Here is a 27,536-nt window from a genome sequence, read left to right as displayed (position 1 = left end):
ACCAAACAACATTTGGGAGTTTAGGCCAATTGAAAAGTTTACTATGGCCTTGCTATTACATACTAATATTTTGGCGTACTTTCCCATTAAAGTTGCTCCCCCATCCTGGTACCCACAACTTGTTATAGACAACCTTAACAATATTCAGTGTAAGGTTTAACTAAGTTTTCCCCTTACTCTAGATGCAATACTTGGCATTGTGTGTTTTAGTGATGTGCTACCAACATGAAGATTATTTAACATTTTCAGAAATAAATGGTACCATAGACAATTCATTTGTTCATGCTTTTTGATAAAATCTCAAAAATGCTGTGTATATGTCTTGTCCTTTTATAAACATGATGCTATGGAAACACTGAACTTCCATTCAGTGTGTAGAGCACTGGTATACTGATACACTGTTTAAAGAGGTCTGCATTTTGTAAAACAGGATCCTGACTGCAGCTGTATGGGAGTGACAAGACAACCTTCCTAGGAAAGCAGCTTGGTGTGGTTCAGTTTGCAAAGAAGCATCCAGTAGATATTCACTGCCCAACAGCTTGGTATAGTTTCAATAATTTTATATTAATTTAAACATACATAATGTAGGTGTAACATTCTCTAAGTAGGCTGAAGAATTCAGCCAGAAAACTGAATAAGCTTTTCTTGTCAAACAGTAACAAAAGTATTTTAAAACATATATTTAGTACAAATTGCTTGAGAGATAAAAAGCAAAATCTTTGCGATGCAATCTCCTATGCAGGTGAGAAGGCAAAGTACATAAGAGAAAGCAAAGAGTGCAGAACAATTGATTATGAAAACAGTGACTGTTTAATCAACACCACTATACAGAATTTTGCTGCATACCATCTATGCAAGTGGAGTATCAAAAGGATTCCTCCATTCATACCCTTGAAAATAACTCTTGCCCCCAAAAGTTAGCTACCTGAATTGGAAATGGTCGCAAACACCCTAAAATCTCCAACTGGCAATTCTCAGTGCAGCAACTAGGCACTGGGTTCTATTTCTTAGAAACTATTACCTGTCTTCTAGTAATTAATAATAAAAAACAAAAAAAAAACAATAGCACTGAGCAGTATCACAGTCTTTGACAGATATGCTGCAAAACATCAAGACTGATCATTTTTGTATGAATATCAGAAATCAAATTAGAACTGCAGGGATTGCAAATGATTTGCAACATTAGAAATAAGTAAAATCATTTGTGAAACTACAGAATACATCCCTGTTCAGCACTGGATAAATTATAGTCCCTGAGGACTCCAATTGCTTTTTGGGGGATCATAAAGAATAAATAAAATTGTACAATAAAACTGTACAAGGAGGACAGGTGAATCATTCTTGTTTCTTTTTTTAATACGAATACGGTCATTTCCAACAAAATAAAAAAATTAGTATCAATGTACTTTGTACGCATAAAGGTTTCTTGATTTAGGACAAAGCTTTGTATAGAATTGTGCCTGAAAAAATGAAGTCCTATCCCAGTTTTCCTGGATAAAATGTCCCTTTGTGTGTATTTCACAGTAAAAACAATACAAAAAGTCCTCAACTTTTCTCCAAAAGGAAAAAAAAAAAGGGGGAAGGGGTTGAAAAGCTGCAGCCTTGGTGCAGAACCTTTCAGCAATGGGTCAGAGTGAAAAACATAACAGGAACAAAAACACAAATGAGCCTTTTGGCAGACTGTAACTCATCCAACTGTCACAAATCTGCTCCCTTTAGTGAATGCCTGAGCAAGCCTTTGCTCTTTCAAAATCTTGAAGCGTTCATTTAGTGTGATTCCACTCTGGGGGTACAGAAAACAAAAACATTGATAATTAATTAATACACAGAGAATAAAAACATGGCATAAATAAACTGGGGCAGACTTAGGTTGAAGCAAAACTGATTTACAGTAATTTATTAGTAACATGAACAATGAACACAAAAACTGTTTAACTGAAGACCTAGCATTTAGCGGCGAAAACTGTCAAAGCTGGAGGCCTGTAAAGCACAGATTGCCGTCCATGGGATTTTTATGGTTTATAGCATTTATTGAATAATCACCCTACAGCTCTAACAAGTATGGACATCGCTGACAGATGTATTCTGACCTTGAGGTCTGTATACAGGGAGTTTAACAGGCACTGCTTCTATGACCACTAGAAGATGCTTTAGTTCAGTAACACTAAAGTCATCAAAAAACGTATTTCTACAACTGTGTAGGTTAACAGACATGCCAAGCCATGTCAAAGTAAAATACAGTAAGCATATAGACTCAAGCAAGAATTTCCCAACCAAACCAGAACATTTCCCCAAGGTTTCTCAACATATATTCACCCAATGCTTTGGGATATGTGTGGTGATGCGTCCAGAGGTTACAATGAATTACAAACTTCATTCTGCAGTCTCTAATCAGCAGTTTGATGGTGTTAGAGGAAAGATATGAACCCTTTTCCACACAAGCTCATGAAATTGGGTTTATATAGAAAAGGTGCATTAACACTATCAGGACTGTCATTTTTTTTAAACAGACATACTGGATATTCCACAGATTGAAAGGAAGGATTTCGGGACTTCCATCTAGTTTCCATGATGGGTGGTACACAGTTTCTTTGGGAAGTAGAGACACTTTAATCACTAGAACCATCCCATCACAGTGGAACAAGCTAATGGAGGGGTTGTATTACAATGTGTGTTAATGGGGTGAGAACTGATTCCTGTAATAAACTATCATGTTTTCCTTTCCATCTATGGAATCAGGGAATGTGTTCATACAACCTTTCTACACCTCATCTTAATAAGCTCATGTCAAAAGGGGTGCTATGTTTTCCCTTTAAATTAGAAGTGTGCTAGTAGAGTAAAATTATGAATCTACATTAACTCTGATAACAGGTAAACAAAGAATGTTGTCAATAGTTGTCAAGCTCAGCATACTGTGATATACAAGGATATAATCCTATTTTGATAATATGTTAGTTATTAATCTTTAAAAAGGACAAGAAAATGTTTTACCTTGCGCCCAACTGTACTTATTTTTAAGTTCAAAAATAGTTAATTTCAACTTTAGAGAAACTGCAATAATAGTTTGCATTTACTTGCAACATATATAGTTAAAAGGACACTATACCCTCTTCTTAAATATGATCTCAATAAATAAGGCTTAAACTGAACAGTTGCCATTTGCTTTAACAAAGAAATAGGAAAATAAGAAAATAAAACATTTGCTTTCTAACTTCCAAATAGAAAATGCACTACTTGGTTCTGCTGAGTCAATGTTTGCACTAGAGAAGTGTTAACTAATAAGTGTATAATTGTGTATAATGAGCTGCTTCTTATCTCAAAGCCTTACAAAGGACTTGGCAAAAGGAAGGGAGGGATTTACATTTTAAATCCTATTTAGTTATATAGGTTGAATGCTGCACCTTTAACCTGGGTTGGTACATCTCCTTTGGTTAATGATACATTTACATTGCTGTTTCAGTTTACTCTTGTGTTACTAGATGTCACTGTGTCCACATCATTTGATAACTGTTGGTATCTGCAGTGTTGGAAAGTTCTAAGTGACTATCCATAAGGGCAGGGGGTCTCCAAACTTTTTACCACTGAGCCACAATCAAGTGCAGATGGGAAGAGTTGGGAAGCAACTAGGGTTGCCACCTTTTAAAAAAAAAAAAAAATTACCGGCCATGGTGGGGGCGGAAAAGAAAGGGGTGGGACGTGACACAAAAAGGGGTGGAGTCATGGGAGTAGCATCACAAAAGGGGCGGGCCATGTGGAGTATCGCCACAAAGGGGGGCGGGCCACCACCCCAAGCCGACGAAAATGTAAGTTTTCATCGGCTGCCAGGGGATTTTGTAAATCGTATTACAAATTACCGCAGGCTACATTTCCGGTAAATTTGTAATACCAGCCCCGGCCCAGGCAGGTGTTTTACCGGCTAGGCCGGTAAAATACCGGCCGGGTGGCAACCCTAGAGGCAACATAAGCATAAAAACAGTCCCTGAGGGTGACAAATAAGGGTTGTGATTGGCTATTTGTAACCCCTTTTTGGACTGTCAGTCTAAAGGAGACTCTTGTTTGGCAATAACCTGGTTTTTATTCAACCAAACATTGCCTCCAAGCCAGGAATTCAAAAATATGCACCTGCTTTGAGTGCCAAGAGGTGCTCTGTTGTTTTAGAAGTGAAATCTGCCTCATGTGCATGCAACCATGCTGGTACAATAATTCAGAGTAAAGGCAAGGTAACGGGCAGCCTGCTCTGTAAGGGCTGAAGACTAACAAAACAAAATGATGGGCCAGATATAAACTCATAAAAAGGACCAGCAATTGTTCTTTAAATAATTTTAGTACCTGCAAACAATTGCCACATTGAAACTACTTCAGTGATCTTGATGCTGCAAAAGGTTGTGCAGGTCACCTGGTGAACATTTGAACAAAGCATTTGACCTGCTTTCTATTTTAGCATCGGTCACTGTCGATATGTATGTATAGTAGTGGTAACAGAAAAGAAAACGTGAGTAAAGAAAAAAAAAAAAAAAAAGAATACAGAATGTGGGGAAGTTGTGATAAAAATGGTACAGATTTTAATGAAAGAAGGAAAGAGATTAGAGAAGATATAGAGTTGAGTGGAGTAAAAAACGGATAAAAAGCCAAGAAGGAAAAATGACGAGGAGTGAAAAATAATCAACAGGGGAATTTACTGAAAACAAGGTGGTGAGAGTAAATTAGTTAAAATTAATAGAGAAAAAGAAGCAGGGGTTGGAAAAGGGCTTGCACCAGAACGTATCCAACCTCTAGCTAGTGGCCAAAAGGTCATTATCTGAAGGCCCACCATATCAAAACATAAATCATATTTCAATGTTTGCTGCTTTTATTTGTCGGCCTCATAACTTTCAGAACTGTTTTGTACTATATGCTATAAAAATACACTCTTAGGGCCCTTTTTATTTTGCTTCTATGCCACAGTTAGTCTTATGTTTGTTCTCACTGCTGTATCGTTGTATTATTACAGGGCATGCAGTACCTAGTAAACATGCAGGAACATATGTGATCTGAAATATCAAATGCAGATATACAGCTACATTTTATACATGTCAAAAGGTCTATATCTGCATTCAATGTTTCATATCACACACATCTTTGTATTTGCTACACTACATATTTATCAGGGACTGCATGGCCTGTTATAGATAAACCAACAGATTTTTATCTGAAACTGTTGCCAAAATAGTCAGAAATGTATCTGGTGGCCCCTATTTCATGGAAATGATGCAGTATTTTATCTGATGGTAACCAGTGTATAGTTTGTGGTGTACCAATGCTCACCTTTCACTGTAAACTTTGCTTGGGATGTCACTATCAACTGCCTCTTCACTATATTGGGTGTTAAGGATAATGTCCAAATAGCACCCGCTATTCTCACTGTATAATGTGCAGATTATTCTCACTGTAAAATGTGATAGACCCGCTATTAAGCAGTACTCTGTATTATATGGTAGAAATCATTGTTGTCATACATTATGCGGAGTGGATCTGATTACCTATTGCATTCACTAGCGGTACAGTTGCAAATTGCACTTGGTATTATTTTACATGCTGTCCGATGAGATATCAGTTAGGGAGAGCATCATAAAGAGGTCACAGGATTACGACTGTTAAAAGAGTGGCAACTAGCTAATGGCCACCTATATATGGCTGTCTATACTCAGCTTTGAGTTAATATGTGGATAAATTATTGAATGTTTATTAACACTTGAAAGGTAGAAAGTAAATCTAAAGAAACAAAATTTTTCGTAATGGTTTCCAAGACATAATTATAACAAAAAAAAAAAAAAATTCACCTGTTTTGCCACACTGTTTATATCAAATTCTAGAGGGACTCCTTTAGGAACCTTTGTTTCTGAGCCTTCTTTCTTTGTTAGGAATGGAAATGGAGGTCGAGGCAACCTAGAACCCAAAGAGCTGCAAAATAACATGTGATTAGATAAATTGCACAATCTTGGGAGTCTTCTTTCAAGAGAAGTAGGTCTTCTGCTACTGTAGTGTTTGGCAACCCATTCCAGATATTGTGGAGTTAGACTTCTTAGCAATCTATCAAAAGCATTTGGCTGTCAGCAAAAAGCTGAGAACGATAATGAAATGAGTAAGTGGCTTATATCCACTTTACAATTTAGGGATTTTGATGACTTGAGAGGCAAAAATCAACATACCTGGGTAATGTTACAGCAGATGGATTATCTATGGAAACAGTCAGTGACCCTCCGCTGCTTACAGATGTTCTCCAGCTTCACAATGAAATGTAAAAAATAAAAAAATGAAAGCATTCTGATTACTATAAAAATACCCATACACGGGATAAATTCATTATACATGTATCTGCTATAATGTACCACCTGCTATGAACTGCATTTGTATAATTGATGGAACAACACATATGTTAATATTTCTTTTTACTCACAAATGTCTCTATGTGTGTTTAACAGGTTAATTCTTAGTATTATCTATTGCAGGGCATTTTTCTGCATTTTGCAACAAGTTGCTCACTGCAAGTAGCTCCATGTGTCATAGCTCTTAAGCAAAATACACAAATATAGATCCTCTGTAGTGTAGACTATCTTTACCAATTTCTAATGCAACAATATGGCAATTATGCAAAACTTGATATCTCTCAAAGAGAAAATTAGGCACTAAAAGATTAAAGAGTGAATATGCACCATTGAGTTTGCTATTAAAGGGATACTGTCATGATTTTTATGGTGTCGTTTCGTTTGGAAAGTACACGGTTAACACTGCAAATAATTCACTCTACCATGTAAAATGTCATCTTTTTTTTTTTTAGCTATAATATTGGTGTGTAGGCAGCCATCTCAGGTCATTAATTAAATATTAAAAAAATCTGTTTACTTTTTTAAACAATGGATCTCAGTGCAGAAGTCTGATGAAGCAGCACTATTAACTGATGCATTTTGAAAAAAAAACATGTTTTCCAATGACAGTATCCCTTTAATGCTTGGCTGATACAAAAGTCCTGTTAATAAAATAAAATACTAATATTTCAAAACGAACATTATGACCGATTCCTCACATAATATACCCCTTATGTATTTAACCTCTTCACTGTTTGGACACTTTTCCACTCAGACTGTGTTTTCGGTTTTGAATTGGTTCAGGGAGCGGGACTTTTAGTCTTCAATAGGGATTAATTATATCTTAGTTCAGATAAAGTATGAGGTACGGTTTTATTGTTTTTAATTTTATTTTACTATTTTAATTTTTAAAAATTTGAATTGAAAATAGAGTCAATTGGTTGAGGCCTTCTGAACTCTCTAGATACCAGGTTACGGATTATGAATCACATATCTGTACTGTGAATTCATATACTTACGGAGGTGTCTTGCTAAGCTCTGGCAGATCTAAATGCTGATCCATGTCCATCAGTGTCTGCACCTAACGAAAATAAATTTATGCTTTGTCAAGGAACAACTGCTAGTCTGTACAAAGCTTGCGAAGGGGGAGCTATCCCAGTTATAAAAGGATACTGTAATCACAATTTTTAGCAATTAAACAAATTCATCTTTTATTAACGCATATTTATAAAGCTCTGTTCTCTGTACAATAAATAGGTATATACATTGAACTTTTTACTTTACATACAAAAACAACCGACAACGAACACAAGAGGAAAAAGACAGCTTTGTTTTTATATTAAAACATGGGGGTCTGGACAGCGATTAGGTCTAATATCGCTGGATCTAGCAGCAGTTATGTCACCAGCCTGTCACTGCACAAAGTGTCATAAAAGCTGTGGTTTTTGGTTTCCTTTTATCTGTGCCATGTCACATTTCACTGGAACATGCAACAAGGATAAATTGAAAGGCACTGGAACTAAAATGGTTAAAATGATTGCAGATCAGGCATGTTAAGATACATTAATGCCTATGTAACTTGTATAAAAATCAGTATCAAAAGTGTTGAGAGATCCAGTTATTAAATATAGATATAGCAAAATTGCACATAGACAGGAACTTCTGCATCATTACCTTTAAGCCTCGTCTGGAGAGGAATGTTGCCTGTCTGGTTTCTCTCTGTTGGTCCATTCTGAATCCACTTCTAAATGTATTTGTTGGTGCATAGCTACTGCTAACATAAGAAAAGGAACCATACCTCTGGTGAGAATCCAGCATTGAAAGTAAATATTAATGATCATTACCCTTTATGATTACAAAACCAGATTAAGTACTAAGTAACAACAGTCGGATGCTGCCACATTAGTTTCCTAAATTGAGATGATGCGGCCATTCGGTTCTTTCCTAGCAAAAATACAGTTAAAGACATATCATGATGTGTTAAAGGGATTCAATCATGGGAAAACTTTTTTTTTTTTCAAATGCATTTGTTGATAGTGCTACTTCACCAAAAAGCTGTACTGAAATCTGTTTTTCCACAAGAGATCAGTTGTATTGAATTTTACAGTTTGATGCGAGACAAGCAATTACTTGCTTCTTACTTTCCCAGGTGCCCACTACATTGTGCCAAAGGCCAGGTAACAAGATAACTTCACCTTGAAGTATTCAGCTGCCTGAACGGATAGCACCTCCATGTATCTATGCTGCTACCACTGCTCTGCTTTGGTCTTTTGGCACTTCTGTATTTTAGTGAGTGGGGAAATGGGCAAAACTGCCCATACTTCTTTTGATTAATTTTAAGGACAATGGCAGATGGGACATTATGGTGCCTTCAGGTAACATAGAATAATTATTACTGCGGATAAAAAAACAACTGACTTCTAACGTAACCATTGAAAAATGTGGATGGAAGCATTTCTTATGCATTATGCAAGAAGTCAATTTTGCCTGCAGCTCACATGTATTCTTTATATTCTGTTTCCCTTTGATTTCCAGTGGGCAACAAAAACACCGAATCTAGCATTTCCCTAAGGCTAGTGCCACACAATCAACCTGCTTATATACACAGGCGAAAAAGCAGCCCCGACACGGGCATTAGCCTCCTTTTCTGCCTGCACTCGGATCTGTTGTGTAAGCTTGGGTGCAGGTAGAGGCCCACCTCTCACCTATAAAAAAATTTTAACAGCAGGATTCATTTTTTGCTACTAAAAACAATACCATATAATAAATCAAGACAGAACCCCTTAAAAAAAACAATTAGAACATTGTGACGCAAAGTGAAAGTCTAATGTACAGAAACAACTGCAATATGTGCAAGGAGGAGCATTCACAGCCGGAGCCCTAGAAATGCAATTATATTTTTTTCATAAACCAGTATCTCAAGCTATGTTACTTACCTTCGCAAGTAATATCTTTGCAATGAAGATGAGGTTTTAACCCCAGAGTCTGGAGACCTTTGAGGATTTAATCTCTTCCTAAATGACACAAGCTGGCCTGGGGAATTCTAATAGAAAAAAAATAGCACATGAAGGGAGATCTAAAACATTTTCAGGCTTTACAAAAGCTGGTGCTTATTTAAACACTAAATATGAACAGCGACAATGCAGTGAACTCAAATCTTATCTGCAATTTAACCTTTCCTTAATACAAACACACATGCAACCCTGGTACACTCCTCTATCTCAAAGTAGCTGGGTGGGCCATCGTATAGTAGTTTCTTCAGAAAAAAAAAAAATCGGGGAAATTTTAAAGCTTGCAATACATGATGAGACAATACTGGCCAATCCCTTCATTTACACATTCAACCCTTTGCATTTTGACAGCTGCATTGCTTCGCCATGTCAGTGGAAATACCTTTGATCTCATCATCTCAGGTCTCATCATGCCTTATTTCCACTAAAATCCATGGGAAATGCTCTGCCTTTTGCAGAAGCTAGCAGGAACCAAGTGGACACTCCTCAGGAACACTCGCTTGCTGAGGGAGTATATATATAGGTTTCTCAACGCATAAAGCTCATCTTTCTTTTGAATTCAGTGAAACTGTGGCTTATAATTAAAATGTGAAAAGTATACAAAATAATGAAGACCAACTAAAATGCTGTTTAGAATAGATTAACCAGTGATCCCCAACCAGTGTCTCGTGAGCAACAGGTTACTCACCAACTGCATGGATGTTGCTCCCAGTGGGCTCAAAACAGGTGCTTATTTTGAATTCTTGGCTTGGAGGCAAGCTATGGTTTCTTAAAAACAAGGTGTACTTCAAAAAAAGAGTCTGCTATATGCTGCCAATCCACATAGGGGCTACCAAATAGCAAATCACAGCCCTTGTTTGGCACCCGGGAATACAAAGAATTCCAGAAGTAATATTTAACAACATTTCCAGCATTATTTACATATAAGACAACCTTGCATCTAATTACACAGAACTAGAACCAGACATACCCGCACAAGAGGTTGATGGTTTAGAGGACTTATGCCTTTCCATGATGCCATTTTGCGCATAGCCAGGCCTGTTTTTACACCATATGGACGTTTCCTTAACCCCTGTGACCTTAAATTGTTTCCAGCACCTTAAAATAAACAGAAAAATATGTAAGGACACAATGAAAAAACTGCTTAACTATTAAAGACTTAGCCAGATATCTTTGCTTGATAGAATCAAAATATAAGCAACCCAGACTAATCAAAATATATATGGCTATGGCATGACTCTGGCCATTCTGTTACCTAGTTGGAGATAACTCGACAAGCAACAAAATGCCTGGAATTGCCCTCTATTACTTTCAGTGGCAATAATTTGATCCATGGAAGAATGTGAGTTAAATGATCGCCACTTGGAATCATGGTAGTGATTAAATAGCATGTATGAACACCTTAATAGTGAAAAAGCCAAATGTGGAAATTTATCAGTAGTACTGCACATGCTCATTGTGCTCTTGGCCTCTGTAAAGCAGGAGTGTCCATACTTTACAAAGTGAAGTTTAGTCTTCGTAATGTTGTCCCATTATGTTCTACATCCATAAAAGCATTGATAGCATTCTGTTCCATTGAAAATATGACAAATATGGATTTATAGGGAAATGCATACTGCTATATTTAACAAACAACTATTTCTAATGAAGCCTTAACATAATGAAAAGCATGAAATAGAAGGGTGATTTAGACAAGCTGTTTGTTTACAGTGTCTTGAGATCTACTGATCACCAGCTAAGGGCATGGACACAAATGCGGATATAAGCCGCGTTTTCGGTGCGGTTCTCATCGCGGCTTTCAAAAAAAAAGGCTTACCGTAAATAAACTAGATTTAGGGGTGGTTAGTAATTGTTTACGAATGACCCCCTAAGCTATGTTACATCTTCGATGAAGCCCAAAACACAAGGTGTAGCATTTCTCGCCTTATCTTTTGCGTTGTTTTTCTCCTCATCCAGTTATGGAAGCTCCTATCACTTTTTCACCAGATCTAATTCGTGAGGGGGGGGGCAGCTCTTTAAAGGTAATGTCAACCCAAAAAATTATTTTTGCCTAATAAAAAAACATAATTCTAAAAAAGTTATTGTTTATGTATTGCTTTTGAAAGCACCATTTGTCTGTCCTGGTGGTTCAGAACAATGTAAGACAAGGCAGCTGATTAACAGACAAGTCTTTTGCAACATCGTTTAAAAGTAACAACCTGGAATAACTACCCTGTGTTACAATGTCAAGAAGTACACAATACAGTGTTGCAGTTAAAGGGTTTTTTCACCTTTGAGATAACTTTAAGTATTTGTTTTAATTTTTTATTATTGAAGGTTTTTGAGTTATTTAGCTTTTTATTCAGAAGCTCTTCAATTTGCATTTTAAGCAATCTGGAAACTAGGGGCCAAATTACCCAGGCAACCATGCATGGATTTGAATAAGAGACTGGAATATGAATAGGAGAGTGTCTGAATAGAAGGATCAGCAATAAAAAGTAGCAATAACAATGCATTTGTAGCCTTACAGAGCATTTGTTTTTTTTAGAAGGGGACAACGATGCCCATTTGAAAGTTGCAAAGAATCAGAAGAAAAAGACAAACAACTATAAAAACTATAAAAAATAAATAATGAAAACCAATTGAAAAGTTGCTTAGAATTGGTTATAACATAATAAAAGTTACTTTAAAGGTGAACCACCTCTTTAAGATTGTTTTATTTTTTCATATTTGTATGATTTGTTATTACTAAATGGACTTTTTGGCAAGCCTCTTTGAGGCAAAACTTCAGACATACTGTAACACTGAAAATGTCACTAAAAATTTTGTTATATAAAAAAAAAAAAAAAAAAAAGTAACAACCAGGAGATAAGCAAATGCTGCTTCAATCTGGATTCGATTTGGCCGAATCCTGCGTATAAAGTTTTAGATTCAGACAAATCCTGAACTGAATGTTATTCAGTGCATTCCTAGTAATGTATCATATGAATACAGGAGTTTGGAGGTGAAGATAAGCACTATACACAAACTGCACTCAATACATAGATGGCTGACTGAAATAATGCTGTTTTACTAGAGAACTAGTGGTAGCAGTGAAGGAAGCACCAATAAGCTGTCCGTATCACAGCACTTTTGCAAGTTTTGGATTTAATCAAATAATTACATCAGATTTTTGTTAAAAACATTTTTGTATTTACAAAAAGTTTAGTGTGGTATACTGCTAAATGTACCCAAAACTCACCAAGCAACCTACATATGTCAGTGAATGTTTTGACAAACCCCACATGAATAACAAGTGGACAACCAGGGAACATACGTTGCAAAGGAGTACACCGATAGCTACAATACCTGAAGTGTGCTGGGCTCCCCACCTGCCCCAACTGTTCCTGAACTGCCGGAAAGAGCCATTATATCTCCCTTTTAGTTGCTTTCTGTTCTGCTCTTGCTTGTTTAATTTGATAATATCATCTGAAAAAAAAAAATTCTGCATAAGAAAAAGAGTCAAATTCTAATAAGTGCAAATGTTTCCTAAACTGTAAAACAAAAACAAAAAAGTTGTCTGTGGGAAAAAGAAATGGGATAATTGTTGAGAAAAAAAGGTGTAAAATTCAGACTTTATGTAATTTTTGAAAAATTCCTGTTTTCCAGCTTCATTAACATAAACAACAGGAAAATAACATGAATAGATTTAGCTGGTGTAGTGAGAAGCAACCAAAACCACAGAGTCAGAGAATTGATTGATTGAGATTGATTGAGATTGACTTTGGGACAGACAGACTTTATTTGCAACAGGTACTGGGGGAATGTGGATTCGACAGGTTACACCCATCCTACTTCCCCCTGTCCCCTGCAAGTGAGACTTTTGGTTTACTAAACATTTGATATATAAATATCAAAGGAAATGGGTTGGGTAGATAAGATAAATATAAGAGACAGCAAGTACAAAGCTGTACATATCAATTGATAATTAACTTTTTGGATATGACCTTTTTTACATATTTACTGTATTTCATCTCATTATTCTAGGTAGCGTATTTGGTAAATACTAGAAAAAATGTGGTTATTAAGGTAATTATATCGGAAAAACACTACCCCATAAATCCTTATTCCCTATTTCCTTCTCTTGCTTTTGTAAGTGCTGTAAATTGGTTTTGTATTGTCTTAGCCAGTGCTGTCCAACTTCTGTGTTAACGAAGGCCAGAATTTTTCTGGCCTACATGGTGGAGGGCTGATAATGGAAACCAGTGTTGACCACTCCCTGTTTTTAAACCACACCCACATTACCACAAGACCATGTCCACATTAATAGTGGTAGCACATCAAAAAAAAAACAAATGATTGGTGCTCACTGAAGGGATATTATTTATCACTCATATGTGAAAAAAGTTGTCATATTAAAGGAACAGTTCAGTGTAAAACTAAAAACTGGGTAAATAGGTTGTACAAAATAAAAAATGTTTCTAATATAGTTAACCAAACATGTAATGTATAAAGGCTGGAGTGACTCAGAGTTAGAGAGCTGAAAAGCAGGAAGAAGTGTTCTGTTTTATTTTGTTAGATATCCGCTCACTGCAGCCTTTATAGATTACATTTGTGGCTTACTAAAGATCTATTTACCCAGTTTTTATTTTATTATTTTACATTGAACTGTTCCTTTAAGACCTACCCTTAAATCCGTATGCTCATCCCCTGTGGATAACACAGCACTGCCAAGCACATGATTAATCACCTTAGGGGCCCCTAACAATAATTTTCAAATGCTAACAAACTCCCAAAACAAATACCAGGCTTATGTTCCACAAACACAAAAAGAGCATAGGCAAGGCAGAGTATGGCACATCTAAGGAGAATAGGGCAGGCAGAGTATGACACACACAGGGAGCATAGGGCAGACGAAGTATGGCGCGCACACACACAGGGAGCATGGGGCAGGCTAAGCATGGCACACACAGGCAGAGTAGGACAGGCAGGAGTAGGACAGGCAGGAGTAGGACAGGCAGGAGTAGGACAGGCAGGAGTAGGACAGGCAGGAGTAGGACAGGCAAAGATTATGGCGCACACACAGGGAGCATAGGGAAGGCAGAACAGATCAGGAGACAGTTTCCACTGATCAGGACCACTTTAGATGTACTAAATACAGTGAAACAGTGCTGGTGCCCCATTAGCATTCTGAAGGTGTAAACAGGTGAACAATGTGGCAGTTTCAGTCTGGGTCTCAGGTGTGAACAGTACAGGGCTTTAGGGGTGTGAACAATGACAATGCAGGGTGGATTACATGTGTGAACAATACAGGGGATTACAGTCTGAATTTGATTAAACAATGCAGGGGCCAGTTAATCTATGAAGTGATACCTTTTAAATTTTACACATGGTAAACAGACACAGCAGGCAGACTTTCATGTGGGGGGCCACACAATGGGGGTTGCGGACCGCCAGTTGGACAGCCCTGGTCTAAACTAAAGTATAAAGAGACCCTACACTTAAGTTCCCATAACAAATCTTGGAACTGGGAATTTAAATTAAGTTCTTTTGTAAAATGTCAGGGCAGAGTAACATGCCATTACCCTAAACTTTGATAGGAAAGGACGAACGTGACTAATTTGGGCAAAACTCTGATCTCATTTCCAATTGTGGATTTGTGAGACAGGTCTGATTACCCTACAACAGTGGCCAATCTCATTAGTGCTCTTGTGGCTAACTGGCAGCAAATTCCACCAACAATGTTCCAACATCTAGTGAAAAAAATTCCCGAACAGTATTGCACAGGAAAGTCTAAGTTCATATTAATACTTTATTTTCTAAAATGAGATGTTCAGGGAAGTGTCAAAAAACCTTTGTAATATAGTCTATACCACACTTCTGTAAGCTTTTTGTTATATTGAGTTACTACAGAGATATTTGACTTCATCTACCTGCCTCATAGATACAGCCAAACAAGAGCCAACAATGTTAATCACCAAAAGCAACATTGGATTTAGTGCAACAGAACATTTGGGAGCATATATCCCATTTTATTCCACAGGTTGTTCACAAGTGGGCAGGTCAATCATATGTGCTATGTGTCACCCTGACAGCAAAGATACCTGAAACAACAAAGGTGATAAGCTTGCTACTTCTGATAAAACACACAACAGGACACCTTCTTTTTTGTAAGATCTTTATGCAGGTCCCTTTTCAGTGGCGGAACTACAAAGGGAGCGGTGGGTGCTACTGGGCCTGCACACCCTCGGGGCCTACTGGTTCCCGCAAATCTGCAGAGATCGGCTTCACGGTCTGCACCAGGGACCGGCACAGGTTAGTTTCGTTACTGACCCTTTACATCTTTATAACTTGTATTACTATATATATATATATATATATATATATATATATATATATATATATATATATATATATATATATATATATATATATATATATAATACACAAAAGCCATAAATATCCTGTAAATTATATCCTTATAAACGGTGAGTTGTGATGTCATCAGTTATAAACGGTGAGTTCTGATGTCATTTCTGACTCACCAAAACTTGTGTATTATAATAAATAAAGTACCCCCAGTTGCAAACTATGAAGATATTAGAAGTTACCTCGGAGTTCCATGACCTGTATAAAAACACTCGGCCTAGGGCCTCGTGTGTTTATATGGTCATGAAACTCCTTGGTAACTTAGAATATCCTTATATTTTACAAGAGGGGGTACTTTATTCACTATATATATGCTTGCAGCTGCTTTCAGTGACATAAACACTTGGGTCTCTCTGCATCTAGATAGACTATGGCCTGCCTTCCATCTGTTTCCTTGCATTTTCAACCTTTTCAGCTTCCTAATCGTAAATCTCAAGAAAAGATCTCAGAAGGAGGCATGGCAATATAGTATAGTTAGGACCTGTAGGGTACCATACTAGTTCACCTGATGGCATGCCTATATAACTTCTGCAATAAAAGGGACACGGTTATCATATATTTTAAAGGCATTTTCAGAGTGTGTGATTAATTCAATTTTGAGTTGTGAGAGTCAAGTACTGGGATGCGGAGTGTCTAAATAGAAACACTGCCCTTAAGTAAGACACGTCATCATACCTCCCAACTGTCCCTTTTTCGGAGGGACAGTCCCTCTTTTGACAGCTCAACCCGCAGTCCCTCGTTTGTACTGGAAAGTCCCTATTCTCTCTGCACTGAACAGCCAGAAAAAGAAACAAAGTTTCTAACTTAATTGGCTTTTAGCAGAGAGCACAGAACAGATAACAGGAACAAATAAGATACTTTGTAACAATTTTGAGACAAGAAAATAAGTAATTGCAACAGTTTAGATAAGGAGAAATATTTTCAAACTTTCATAACCTGCCAATTTTGTAAAATGAACATTGAAATTAGGGGGTGTGGCCACAAAAATGGGCGTGGTCACAAATATTCGCCACACTACATGCGCAAAAAAATTTTGTCCCTCTTTTTACTTCCAAAATGTTGGGAGCTACGCGTCATTGCATTTTCCCACATACAATACATGTATGGTTGCTAAATGCTAAACATCCATCCCCTGCCACCATATTTAGTTATCCCTGGGAATCACATCTGACAAGCCATTTTCAGAATATACGTGACAGCAATTGGAGGCAATGGGATGTACTTTCAACATGGATAAAGGTCCCCAAAATAACGTAAAGTGCTATATCCACAGAGGAACATGTGACATAGTAGTTACGTGTACGTGTTATTCACGTATAAACTGCACAGATATTCCCAAGCGCATCATCATGTACATAACCTTGTATCACGTACATAAATCTCTAACCCCGACAATAAGGTAACACCAGCATTACAGCTGGAAACGGTGTTGGTCCCATTTGTGCTTCATTAACCAAAGCAGATGCTTCCAGCAGCCTCCACTCACCGAGTGACATATCTATTTTATCGATGGTATCAGAAACGCTGGTTTTCAACGGCGCCATTTCGGCCTCCTTCTAAACCCTTAATATCCGCTGAAATTGGCGACGCTCATTGAAAAGCCATGTCGCTCTAACACAAAACGCTCCTTTATCTCACAAGCGCACAGGCCGAAAACACTGCCTTTTGCCTCAGGGTAGCTGCTAGTTCCCAGTGGATAAAACGCCGTGGGTGACGTCATGAACGTCTCCGTCACGTGACCTTCGGCGCGTATTCGGCGCCTTCGTCAAATGGTGGTCATGCGGGGATTGGCTGGAGCCGTACGCTACTACAGTGCTCCACTTAGTTGTTTACGCTGACTAGCTTTAGGATTTTTCTTTGGGGCAGGATTTTATTCAGTCTTCCCTTGCAGCTGCGAACCCGTTACATACTTGCTGGTCTCTGTAAGGTGTGTGCCCTTAATATTAGGGGGTTAGTGGAGTCTGTTTACACATAATGCTGTTGTGTGGTAACTCGGAAGGCCAAAGAATAATCAGAAGCCACCCACACGTCACGCAGTTCCATTAGTCTGATTTATAGCGGCCATTGGACCTGCTGCATCAGGTAACACGTGCTCCTAATGACAAAAGAGTTTTATTAGACATGTTGGACGAGAATAAACCTGGGTAATGAGCTTTATAGCAACCTATACCCTAATACATACCTACATGTGAATAACAGCCAAACTGTACAATGTTCAAGAAGTGAAGACATATAAATATCCCAATGTAAAGTGTAGTGGCACTTAAAGGGGTTGTTCACCTTTAAATTCACTAACCTCCGAAAATTCGCCAGCGACAGCTTCGCTCCCACCGCCACACTTCGCCAGGCGTAGATTTGCCAGGACAATGCTAATTCACTGAAATCCGAAGTTGCGTTCAGGATGCCGGGGAAGTTGCGCTAGCGTAATTGCACCAAGTCAAGCGAAGTTGTGCTAGCGTTGCCTAATTTGTATGCGTCAGGAAGTTAAAGTTAAATGGACGTATATATGTTGCAGCAAATACATTACACTACACAATCCTGGGAAAACTTAATAAAATGGAGTTTTTATATTGCCCTACACATGTGCCCACTGTATAGTTTATGTGCCATATGTAAGGAAATGTAGGGGGGAAGCCGGTTACCCCCAAAAAAATTCATGTTCTTTTTCAGCCTATTACCCTGAAAAAGTAAAAGTCGCCAGCGTTTTTTGGGACTTGAATGAAAAAATGTTCAACTGTTTTTTGAGGAAGTCCTATCTACTCTATTGCACTTCGCCTGGTCTGAGGTGGCGAAGGCAAGTCTGGCGCAAGAGAGAACGTTCAGTAAAATCCACATATTAGTGAATTTGCGTAGTTACGTCCATTCACCAGAGCGCAAATTAGGGAGCGAAGTACCGCTAGAGTCTATCTCCTTCGCTAGCGAAGTTACGCCAGTTACAAAGTTAGTAAATCGGCGAAGTACCAAAACGATGCGAATTTTTGCCCGCATTAGTCACTTCGCCCTTTAGTAAATTTGCCCCATAGTATGATGTACGGATGATATTCTGAGACAATTTGAAATTGGTTTTCATTTTTTGTGGTTTTTGAATGGGGGGTCAGTGACCCCCATTTGAAAGCTGGAAAGCATCAGAAGAAGAAGGCAAATAATTCAAAGATTATAAATAATGAAGACCATGTCAAAAGTTGCTTAGAATTAGTCATTCTATAATATACTACAAGTTCATTTAAAGGTGAACCACCCCTTTAAATAAACAGTATATGTGCCATGGTATAGAAGAATATAACTGGAATGTGACTGAATTTAAACATCCAAATAAAAGTTTCTTGTGCAGGATATATTACATATTAACTGGCTAGATTCTAATTAGATTAAAGGGGACATTTTACATCACCTTCATATTGAGATATATGATTAATCTTTCCTCAAAAAATGTAGTGATGCAGGGAAAAAAAGTTTTGAATGCATTTTACCTGCTAAAAGTGTCATTATATCAGAGCTGCAATGAGAGGTGGGAGTGTCTGTTCATTCTCTCACAGGAAATGGTCACACCACTGACTGACAGGCTGAGCTCTGCTGTAGCTTGGAAAACTCTTCCCATCTCCCTGCCTGTGTGTCTGTTCCCAGTCTGCACATAACTGTCCTTTGTCCATCTCTCTGCCACCTGGGAGCTGTAGTTTAGGAACTTAAGGCTGCACATTTTGGACACCTGGGATGTGGGGGGTAAACCCCTTTCTACCACTTTCTAGAAACATAATAGATGGATTTTTCCCATTTTACTAAGTCCAAGGCCGCTTTATGCTAGTTATTTGCAGCTTGGAAGTCTTCCAGCCACCCTCCCCTTACGTGCACAGATTTATGCTGAAGCCGTTTGTAAAGCAAGCGTTCTCCCTCTATCTGATCATCACTGTTGCCCCCTGCGACCCACCCCCTCCTCGTTGTGTAGTGCAGGGAAATTCATTGGGGAGGGGGGAGGAGCGGGGTGGGTGACGAGTGGAGTTAAATCTAAAGGGATCCTGTCATCGCAAAACATGTTTTTTTCAAAACACATCAGTTAATAGTGCTACTCCAGCAGAATTCTGCACTGAAATCCATTTCTAAAAAGAGCAAACAGATTTTTTTATATTCAATTTTGAAATCTGACATGGGGCTAGACATATTGTCAATTTCCCAGCTGGCCCTGGTCATGTGACTTGTGCCTGCACTTTAGGAGAGAAATGCTTTCTGGCAGGCTGCTGTTTTTCCTTCTCAATGTAACTGAATGTGTCTCAGTGGGACATGGGTTTTTACTATTGAGTGTTGTTCTTAGATCTACCAGGCAGCTGTTATCTTGTGTTAGGGAGCTGCTATCTGGTTACCTTCCCATTGTTCTTTTGTTTGGCTGCTGGGGGGGAAAGGGAGGGGGTGATATCACTCCAACTTGCAGTAAAGAGTGATTGAAGTTTATCAGAGCACAAGTCACATGACTTGGGGCAGCTGGGAAATTGACAATATGTCTAGCCCCATGTCAGATTTCAAAATTGAATATAAAAAAATCTGTTTGCTGTTTTGAGAAATGGATTGCAGTGCAGAATTCTGCTGGAGCAGCACTATTAACTGATTCATTTTGAAAATTTTTTTTTTTTCCCATGACAGTATCCCTTAAACAGTTTCAGCGTTAAACAGGCTAAATGTGTCACTGCTGGGATACAGCTGCTTTAAATTAGTGGATCACTTCTTCTCCTAGCTCCTCACTTGCCTGCCTGCCTGTGCTCCATTTTGCTCCCCTTGCAACCTAATTGTTCGATGCCCTGTGCTTGTGTGACCCGCACCTGACCCTAACCCGCCCTGCTGCAGCCCGCGCCCACCCAAGCTTCCGGGGTCCTTTTATAGACCCGCGCCACCCTGCAGATGACATCACAATGATGTCACAAAAGGGGCGGGGCGAGCAGACGCGAGACTATAAAACCGGAAGTTGGATGCCGGCATTTGAACGTGGCGGGCAGGGAGGGCAGGAGAAGAGCTCAACTCGCACCCGCCCGCCACCCACGAGGAGCAGTGCGAGGTCGACCCAAACCCGCCTGTCCCGCGGTTATTGGGTCGGCCCGCACATCACTATTGTCTAGTGTGGAAAACACATTGTCGAGGGGGAAGAGAGGGAGGGGAGATGAGTCGCTGGTCTCCGACCAGCTCCTGAGCTCCATTGTTCAGTCTGAAGATACACTGAGTCTGTGTGCAAGGGTGCCTGCCCGAAGCTGGGCGAGTGGGCGGGGCAAGCGCAAGCAGCCCTGAGAAGGACCCAGGCTTGATTGACATTTTTATCTTATAGGGTTACTTGATTAAGTAGCCTTTAAAAATTACCTAATCTATTACCGTATACTCAATCCATCAATTCTTCACATTATTAGTTAAAATTTGCATATTTGTTACATATATATAAGGAGTTTTTTTTTTTTTTATACAATTTGTATATATCAAGAAGGTATATTGTACATAAGTTTAGATAAAGACTTCTCCTAAAAAGGACCTTAGATTGAAGTCTATGTTGAGGCCCTTAGGTTCCCATTTTATATATCCTTCTGCTTTCGCATCTTAGAGTATCTTCTACAATGTTTCCCCCCCTCCATTTTCTGGTTAATGCCTCCACACCCCAATATGTTAGACCCTTGGGGTTACATCTATGTACCACCTTAAAATGTTTAGATGCACTATGGGTTTCTATACCTTTCTCTATATTTCTCAGATGTTCCCTAATTCAACTTATTTTGTCGTTTGAACCCTCATCAACTTATTTTGTCGTTTGGATACTAAGCTCAAGGAGAACGAGCCTTCCTGTGGGTCGGTTTTAAAAGGGGATTTCCAGAAACTGTTTTGGACACAACTTTATTAAGTATTTGGATTGACAGAGTGCCTAGATGACCTCGGCAACCAGCACCTCCCACCAATGCACCCCCAGTCCTTCTCAGTGGCTGCTGCTCTCTGGGAAAAAAAAAGTGAAAAAAAGAGATGGCCGACGGCTGCCCTGGCTTGCTGTAGCTGTAACAGGACAGGAAATCAGGAGAAAGGGAGGAGCGTGATAAGAAATGCTAAGATAACAAATAAAATGGACCCCAAAGGTATCTAAAACATGTTTTATTCAATTTTATTGCAAAAAGAATAGATTAAGCTACAGTTCAAAATTATGGTATATGTCCCCTTTAAATATCTATGGAGCAGTAAAGGATGCCATTTATCCTATCTTTCTCATTCATCCATATTTTGTAAAACTATTTTCAATTTTAATCGGTTTTGTATACTACGAAGCCTGTAATGCGATAGCTATATTTGTAGAAAGTTTTTTTTTAATACTGATAAAGTCTTACTTAAAGGGGTGGTTCACCATACTTTTAGTATGATGTAGAGAGGGATATTCTGAGGCAATTTGCAATTGGTTTTCATTTTGTATTATCTGTGGTTTTTGAGTTATTTCGCTTTTTATTCTGCAGCTCTCCAGTTTGCAATTTCACCAATCTGGTAGCTAGGATGCAAATTACCCTAGCAACCAAGCACTAATTTGAATAATAGACTGGAATATGAATAGTATAGAGCCTGAACATAAAGATAAGTAATAAAAAGTAGCAGTAACAATACATTTATAGCCTTACAGAGCATTTGTTTTGTAGATGGGAGTCAGTGACCCCAATTTGAAAGTTGGAAAGAGTCAGAAAAAGAAGGCAAATAATTCAAAAACTATAAAAAATAAATAATGAAGAGCAATTGAAAAGTTTCTTAAAATTAGCCATTCTGTAACATACAAAAAGTTACCTTAAAGGTGAACAACCACTCTTGCTGCAGCTAGAGTTAATTTGAGGTATTTTAGTATGTTGTCAAGAATGACATATTACAGAGAATAATCCAGTTTTTATTATCAATAAATACACGAACAGGAGGACGGCACTCCGGTAAAAAGCAGGTTTTTATTGCTGGGTACTGTAGAAATACATAGGCCTTACACGTTTCGAGAACACCTTCCCTTACTCAAAGGCTTACAAAATGATTTTTATTATCAATACCCATGAGATTAAATCGAGAGGATAATGAAAATTGAGAACATGATCTTGAATATCTTTCCAAAATGTTGAATTAGAGGACATTCCCAGGGTAGATGTAAATAATGAGGTAAAGAAAAAACACATTTGGGAGAGCTGTTAAGGTATTTGCCATTATTTGAATGAAAGTTAAATCCTTTGTATGTCAAAGGGATCAATCTGTAATTTTGTTCTCTCAGTACTCCAAAAAGTAGTTTATAAAAGTAGAATTTAATAAAGGATTCTGCAGAGACTTCATGATGCATTTTTTGCTGTGGATTCTGTGGGATGAGAATATTTTTCCATAGATGGGATTGAATGAACCTAATTTTGATACAAAACACAGAAAGAAATCGCCGGAGCTTGGTCTAACCCACACTATGGAGTTGAGCAGCTGCTAGAAGCACCCCTGTGCCAGCGCTCAGTCTAACCCACACTCTGGAATTGACCAGCTGCAATAAACGATAAAAAGCCAATATTTGTACAGAGAGAAAAATTACCAGCACACAGTTTGCCTTTAATATTAATTGTGTGTATTACAAAAAAATGAGGTGTTAGTACCACACATTGGCCAAAATATGTAAGCTCATGTGCCACGTCAAGGCCCCTCATTGTACGCAAGTCCTACACTAGCCATTAGCATTTAAGTTTTTAGTTAGTACCACACATTGGCCAAAATATGTAAGCTCATGTGCCACGTCAAGGCCCCTCATTGTACGCAAGTCCTACACTAGCCATTAGCATTTAAGTTTTTAGTGCATTTAAAATCAAGTGCCCCAGCAAACAGTGTGACTGAGAAGTAAGACCAACAGTGCACTTACCCTTTACTCAGAAGCTCTAGTGAGAAAGCAAGGAGCTTTTAGGGCTCTTACAGACGAGTTAGAGTTACTTTCCGGTTTCATTCGTTCAGCCGTAGGGGAGCGCAGGAGTAGACGCACTGATTTCTTTTCAATGGGGCTGTACTCACACAGACGCATGTAAGCGCCGAACGCAGTTTGGGATGCAGCATGTTGCATTTTACCTGCAATCGGTGCTTACATGCATCTGTGTGAGTACAGCCCAATTGAAAATAATTCATTGCATCTACTCCTTGCGCTCCCCTGCAGCTGAACACATGAAACCAGAACGCAGGGGAGCGCAGGTAAAAACTAGGGATGCAGCGAATCCAGGATTCGGTTCGGGATTCGGCCAGGATTCGGATTCGTCCGAATCCTTCTGCCCGGCCGAACCGAATCCGAATCCTAATTTGCATATGCAAATTAGGGGCAGGGAGGGAAATTGCGTGACTTTTTGTCAGAAAACAAGGAAGTAAAAAATGTTTTCCCCTTCCCACCCCTAATTTGCATATGCAAATTAGGGTTTGGTTCGGTATTCGGCCGAATCCTTTGTGAAGGATTCGGGGGTTCGGCCGAATCCAAAAAAGTGGATTCGGTGCATCCCTAGTAAAAACGCTCGTCTGTAAGAGCCCTTAAGCCCCAGCTATTAACATACACCTGTAAATCATACCTTGTTTTAATGGCTCAATGTCAACTATAGGCAATTTTTGGCTGCAATTTGTGCACAAAACACAGAAAAACATCCCCATTACTCGGTCTAACCCATGCTGTGGCGTTGACCAGCTGCTAGAAGCACCTTTGTTCCAGTGCTCGGTCTAACCCACAATCTGGAGTTGACCAGCGGCTATAAACGATTTGAAGCCAATAATTGTACATAATGAGAAAGAGAAAAATTACCGGCACACGGTTTGCCTTTAAAAACAATTATTACCAAAAATGAGGTGTTAGTACCACACTTTGGCCAACATATGCAAGCTCACGTGCTACGTCAAGGCCCCTCATTCCTACACTATCCCTTAGCATTCTGAGTATGTAGTGCATTTTAAATAAAGTCCCCCAGTAAACAGTGTCACTGGGTAGTAAGACGAACAGTGCACTTACCCTTAATTACATTTTTCTCTCAACCAAATGTTATCTGATTGAAAGGAGATGTATTTGTTGGTTTTTTTTTTAAAAAAAAATTTAATTTGCACCAAAAAATACATACAAATTTAATGAAATATGACATTATAGTCGTGAATAGGATTACATATATAAATTGGAGTAGGCCTACACACATTCCTCGTCCTACACCCAATAACCAGAAAATACGCTACACATCTGATTGTGCTAAAATAGTTACAGTTTCTTTTCCCTTGGGCTGTTAGAGTTGCCTCCTTTCGTATAGATTTTTCTGGCCTGAATGAGTAGTCCCTGCTTGGTAAAATCAAGGGAAATGGGAAAACTGGTGATGTCACGGAGCCGGGATTGGGCAGGTATGGGACATTGGGGTGCAGAAATAGGCTTACTGGGCAATTGTAAGCTGTGGGAGATGAGAGGGAATGTTTAAAAAGGAGTTTTTTTAGCGAACCACTTTAGGGAGGGAAGTAGAAGATTCTCCTTATTTCTGGGGAACAATCTAAAAACAACTGAATTGAAGAAATTATTTGGCAGATGAACAACCCATTTTATTGCCGGTAAATTAGTAAAACCAGCCCCGGTTCTAGCTGGTGTTTTTCTGGCTAGCCCAGTCAAATATCAGCTGTGTGGCAACCTTAGGGGCTATACCTATTTTCACTTGGCATTGTATAAAATAAAATGCTATCAGGACATTTATAAGTATTCTTTTGTGTTTGAGTTGTTATTGGTAAGGGATTTCTCCCTACCAAGTCCTCGGACATATTGTATACCAGGTAGTGAACCAAAATACATAGGAAGTTTCCTGTTGTCGATTGTGGGGTAATGTCTGTACATATTTTGTCCAGGTAGCAAAGAAGGTAGTTACTTAGTGCTCTATGTTCAAGGTGGCTTCCAGCCAATCCATGTGATCAAGAAAATCAAGCTTAGTAGTCGTTATTTCAAGTGATGGGGGGAGGGTTGATATCCAGGAATACTGTGTCTCCCAAGATTGCCCACAAAGATGTGAGATGTATCTGAAAATGTAGCGTGAATTTAGAATAGGAGGTGACAGTTTTCCAGAATTGTTTGATCAATGGATAAGACCATAGACAGTGGTAAATATCAAAATAAGCAATCGTTTGGGTTATTGATTTCCTCTGATAGAATGTTACAAATCACTGTTTGTGCATAAAGCCTAATTTGGAGATATATTTGTTAAAGAATGAAATGGGGAAAGTGTAAATGAGAGAATCCTTTAAACTAGGCTTGTTGAACCAGAGGGGTAGTTGAAAATAAAACAATTTCTCTTTGTCAGAGATTTGACATTTGCTTATACAATCACCCCAACAAAGAATATTTGTAGGGGAATTGAGATGTTGTAACCAATTAATATTTTTTCTTTTCCATTTAGGAGACTGGAGGCTAAGCCGAGCAGAGGAGACTCACGTTCCTTGTTAAAGGGGAAGGAAAGTCTTTTTAACTTGTGGGTGCCACAATTTAGGCATCCCAAGTGATTTTATTTACTTAACTGATAACCCAGGCTCCTGTCAACAGAAAACTGCACCGGCCCAGGGTTCTTCCAGAGATCACCACAGAGTGATTCTCTTTTTCCACTTCTTCAGACATAACTGCACAGTGGTGTGAAATAGCTGTTTTTTTTCTGTTGTTAAAGTATGGCTTTTTACTCTGCTGTGTATGCACAGCTGCGGGAATAAAGAATAAGCATGAACAGGATCCCTCTGTGTAGCTCACTGGGCCTCTGCAGTTTTCTGTTGATAGGAGCAGCAGCCCTGGGTATATACAATCACTTAGAGCTGCCTAACTTTTGGTACCTTCAAGTAAAAAACTTGCTTCTCCTTTAAAGGTAAGTAAGGGTAACCTGATAATCATATTTATGTAATCGGTATAGTATTTGCCATACTATAAAATTGTTTCTATAAACTTGGTTATCTTTAATTTCAGATGGTTGTTTTTTGAATTGTTCATTAAGCATTTCTAATATATTTTCCTTAGATTGTGTAGTTATTTTTAGATCTATATTAATATATTTGCCATTTTCAGAGATGTTAATGCTGACTAGTTAAATCTCTGTAACCAGGTACCCCGAGACCATCATTTATTTTTGGACATTAACATCAAAAAAATTAAAATGTAACAAAGTAATAACAATTTGATGAACTGTTGCCCTACATTGATAGCACTGATGTTCTTGTTTTAGAAACACTACTAAAGTTTATACAATCAACCTGCTGTGTAGCCATGGGGCAAGCCGTTCAAAGCTGGAAAAAAGAAAAAAGGCACAGGTTTATATAGCAGATAACAGATAAACTATGAAGAATACAATGGGATTCTACAGAACTTTTCTGTTATCTTCTATGCCACCTGTACCTCTTCTCCTTTTTTCAGACTGAATGGCTGTGCCCATGTTTATCTGTATAAACTATAGTAGCCTTTCTGAAGCAAACACACCAGTTTTACCAGTACAGTGCAACAGTACATTACATTTTAATTAATTGTAAACACTTTTTTAGTTTCGGTAGAAAATTGTTTTTGATATTTTTCCTTTCCAAATGAATTAAAAGTATTGAGCAAATTCACCATAGGATAGATGCATTTAAGAAAGATCAACATTTTTTAGAAGGCAGTCCTTCCTTTTAAATTGAATGGTGCATTTTTCTGTTTATTATAAAAATGTGCCATCTTTTTTTTATCATTGGAAGTCATCAAAAATAGAGCCAATAAAGATCTGCTGGAAGTTATATACCTAGATTTTTGATGTAGGATTGTTTCTTTTCGATACCTAGTTGAATAGGACTT

General features: G+C 38.4%; 1 protein-coding gene and 1 long non-coding RNA gene across 4 annotated transcripts in view; one reads left to right on the top strand and one right to left on the bottom strand.

Annotated features, from left to right (window-relative positions):
* Nucleotides 1-791: 791 nt before the first annotated feature.
* On the bottom strand, nucleotides 792-17,441 carry fyttd1.S (forty-two-three domain containing 1 S homeolog). Of its 3 annotated transcripts, none has more exons than XM_018264569.2 (9): nucleotides 17,229-17,441; nucleotides 12,683-12,802; nucleotides 10,326-10,453; nucleotides 9,281-9,387; nucleotides 8,019-8,115; nucleotides 7,364-7,425; nucleotides 6,189-6,263; nucleotides 5,820-5,940; nucleotides 792-1,783 (listed from the first exon to the last, which is right to left on the bottom strand). In XM_018264569.2, exons 1-9 carry the CDS (start codon nucleotides 17,284-17,286, stop codon nucleotides 1,688-1,690), a joined length of 864 nt encoding a protein of 287 aa, XP_018120058.1. In that variant the 5' UTR covers nucleotides 17,287-17,441; the 3' UTR covers nucleotides 792-1,687.
* A 210-nt stretch (nucleotides 17,442-17,651) lies between these two features.
* The window catches only part of LOC121394262, a 146,981-nt gene continuing 137,096 nt past the window's right edge, over nucleotides 17,652-27,536 (top strand). Inside the window, exons 1-3 of the long non-coding RNA XR_005961597.1 lie at nucleotides 17,652-17,824; nucleotides 21,531-21,834; nucleotides 26,131-26,583. This is a non-coding gene — a long non-coding RNA (uncharacterized LOC121394262). The remainder of the gene's footprint in view (nucleotides 17,825-21,530; nucleotides 21,835-26,130; nucleotides 26,584-27,536) is intronic.

This window comes from Xenopus laevis, chromosome 5S, assembly GCF_017654675.1.
Source record: "Xenopus laevis strain J_2021 chromosome 5S, Xenopus_laevis_v10.1, whole genome shotgun sequence".
Lineage (NCBI taxonomy): Eukaryota > Metazoa > Chordata > Amphibia > Anura > Pipidae > Xenopus > Xenopus laevis.
This window is presented reverse-complemented; position numbering and strand designations above follow the sequence as displayed.

Bases quoted from the DNA above. Each gene is read 5' to 3' on its own strand.
- fyttd1.S (XM_018264569.2), bottom strand. From the start codon at position 17,286: ATGGCGCCGTTGAAAACCAGCGTTTCTGATACCATCGATAAAATAGAT. The intron at 12,803-17,228 runs GTGAGTGGAGGC...TTTTTTTTTCAG, and splicing joins TAAAATAGATATGTCACTCG to ATGATATTATCAAATTAAAC. The intron at 9,388-10,325 runs GTATGTCTGGTT...TTTTTCTATTAG, and splicing joins ACCATCAACCTCTTGTGCGG to AATTCCCCAGGCCAGCTTGT.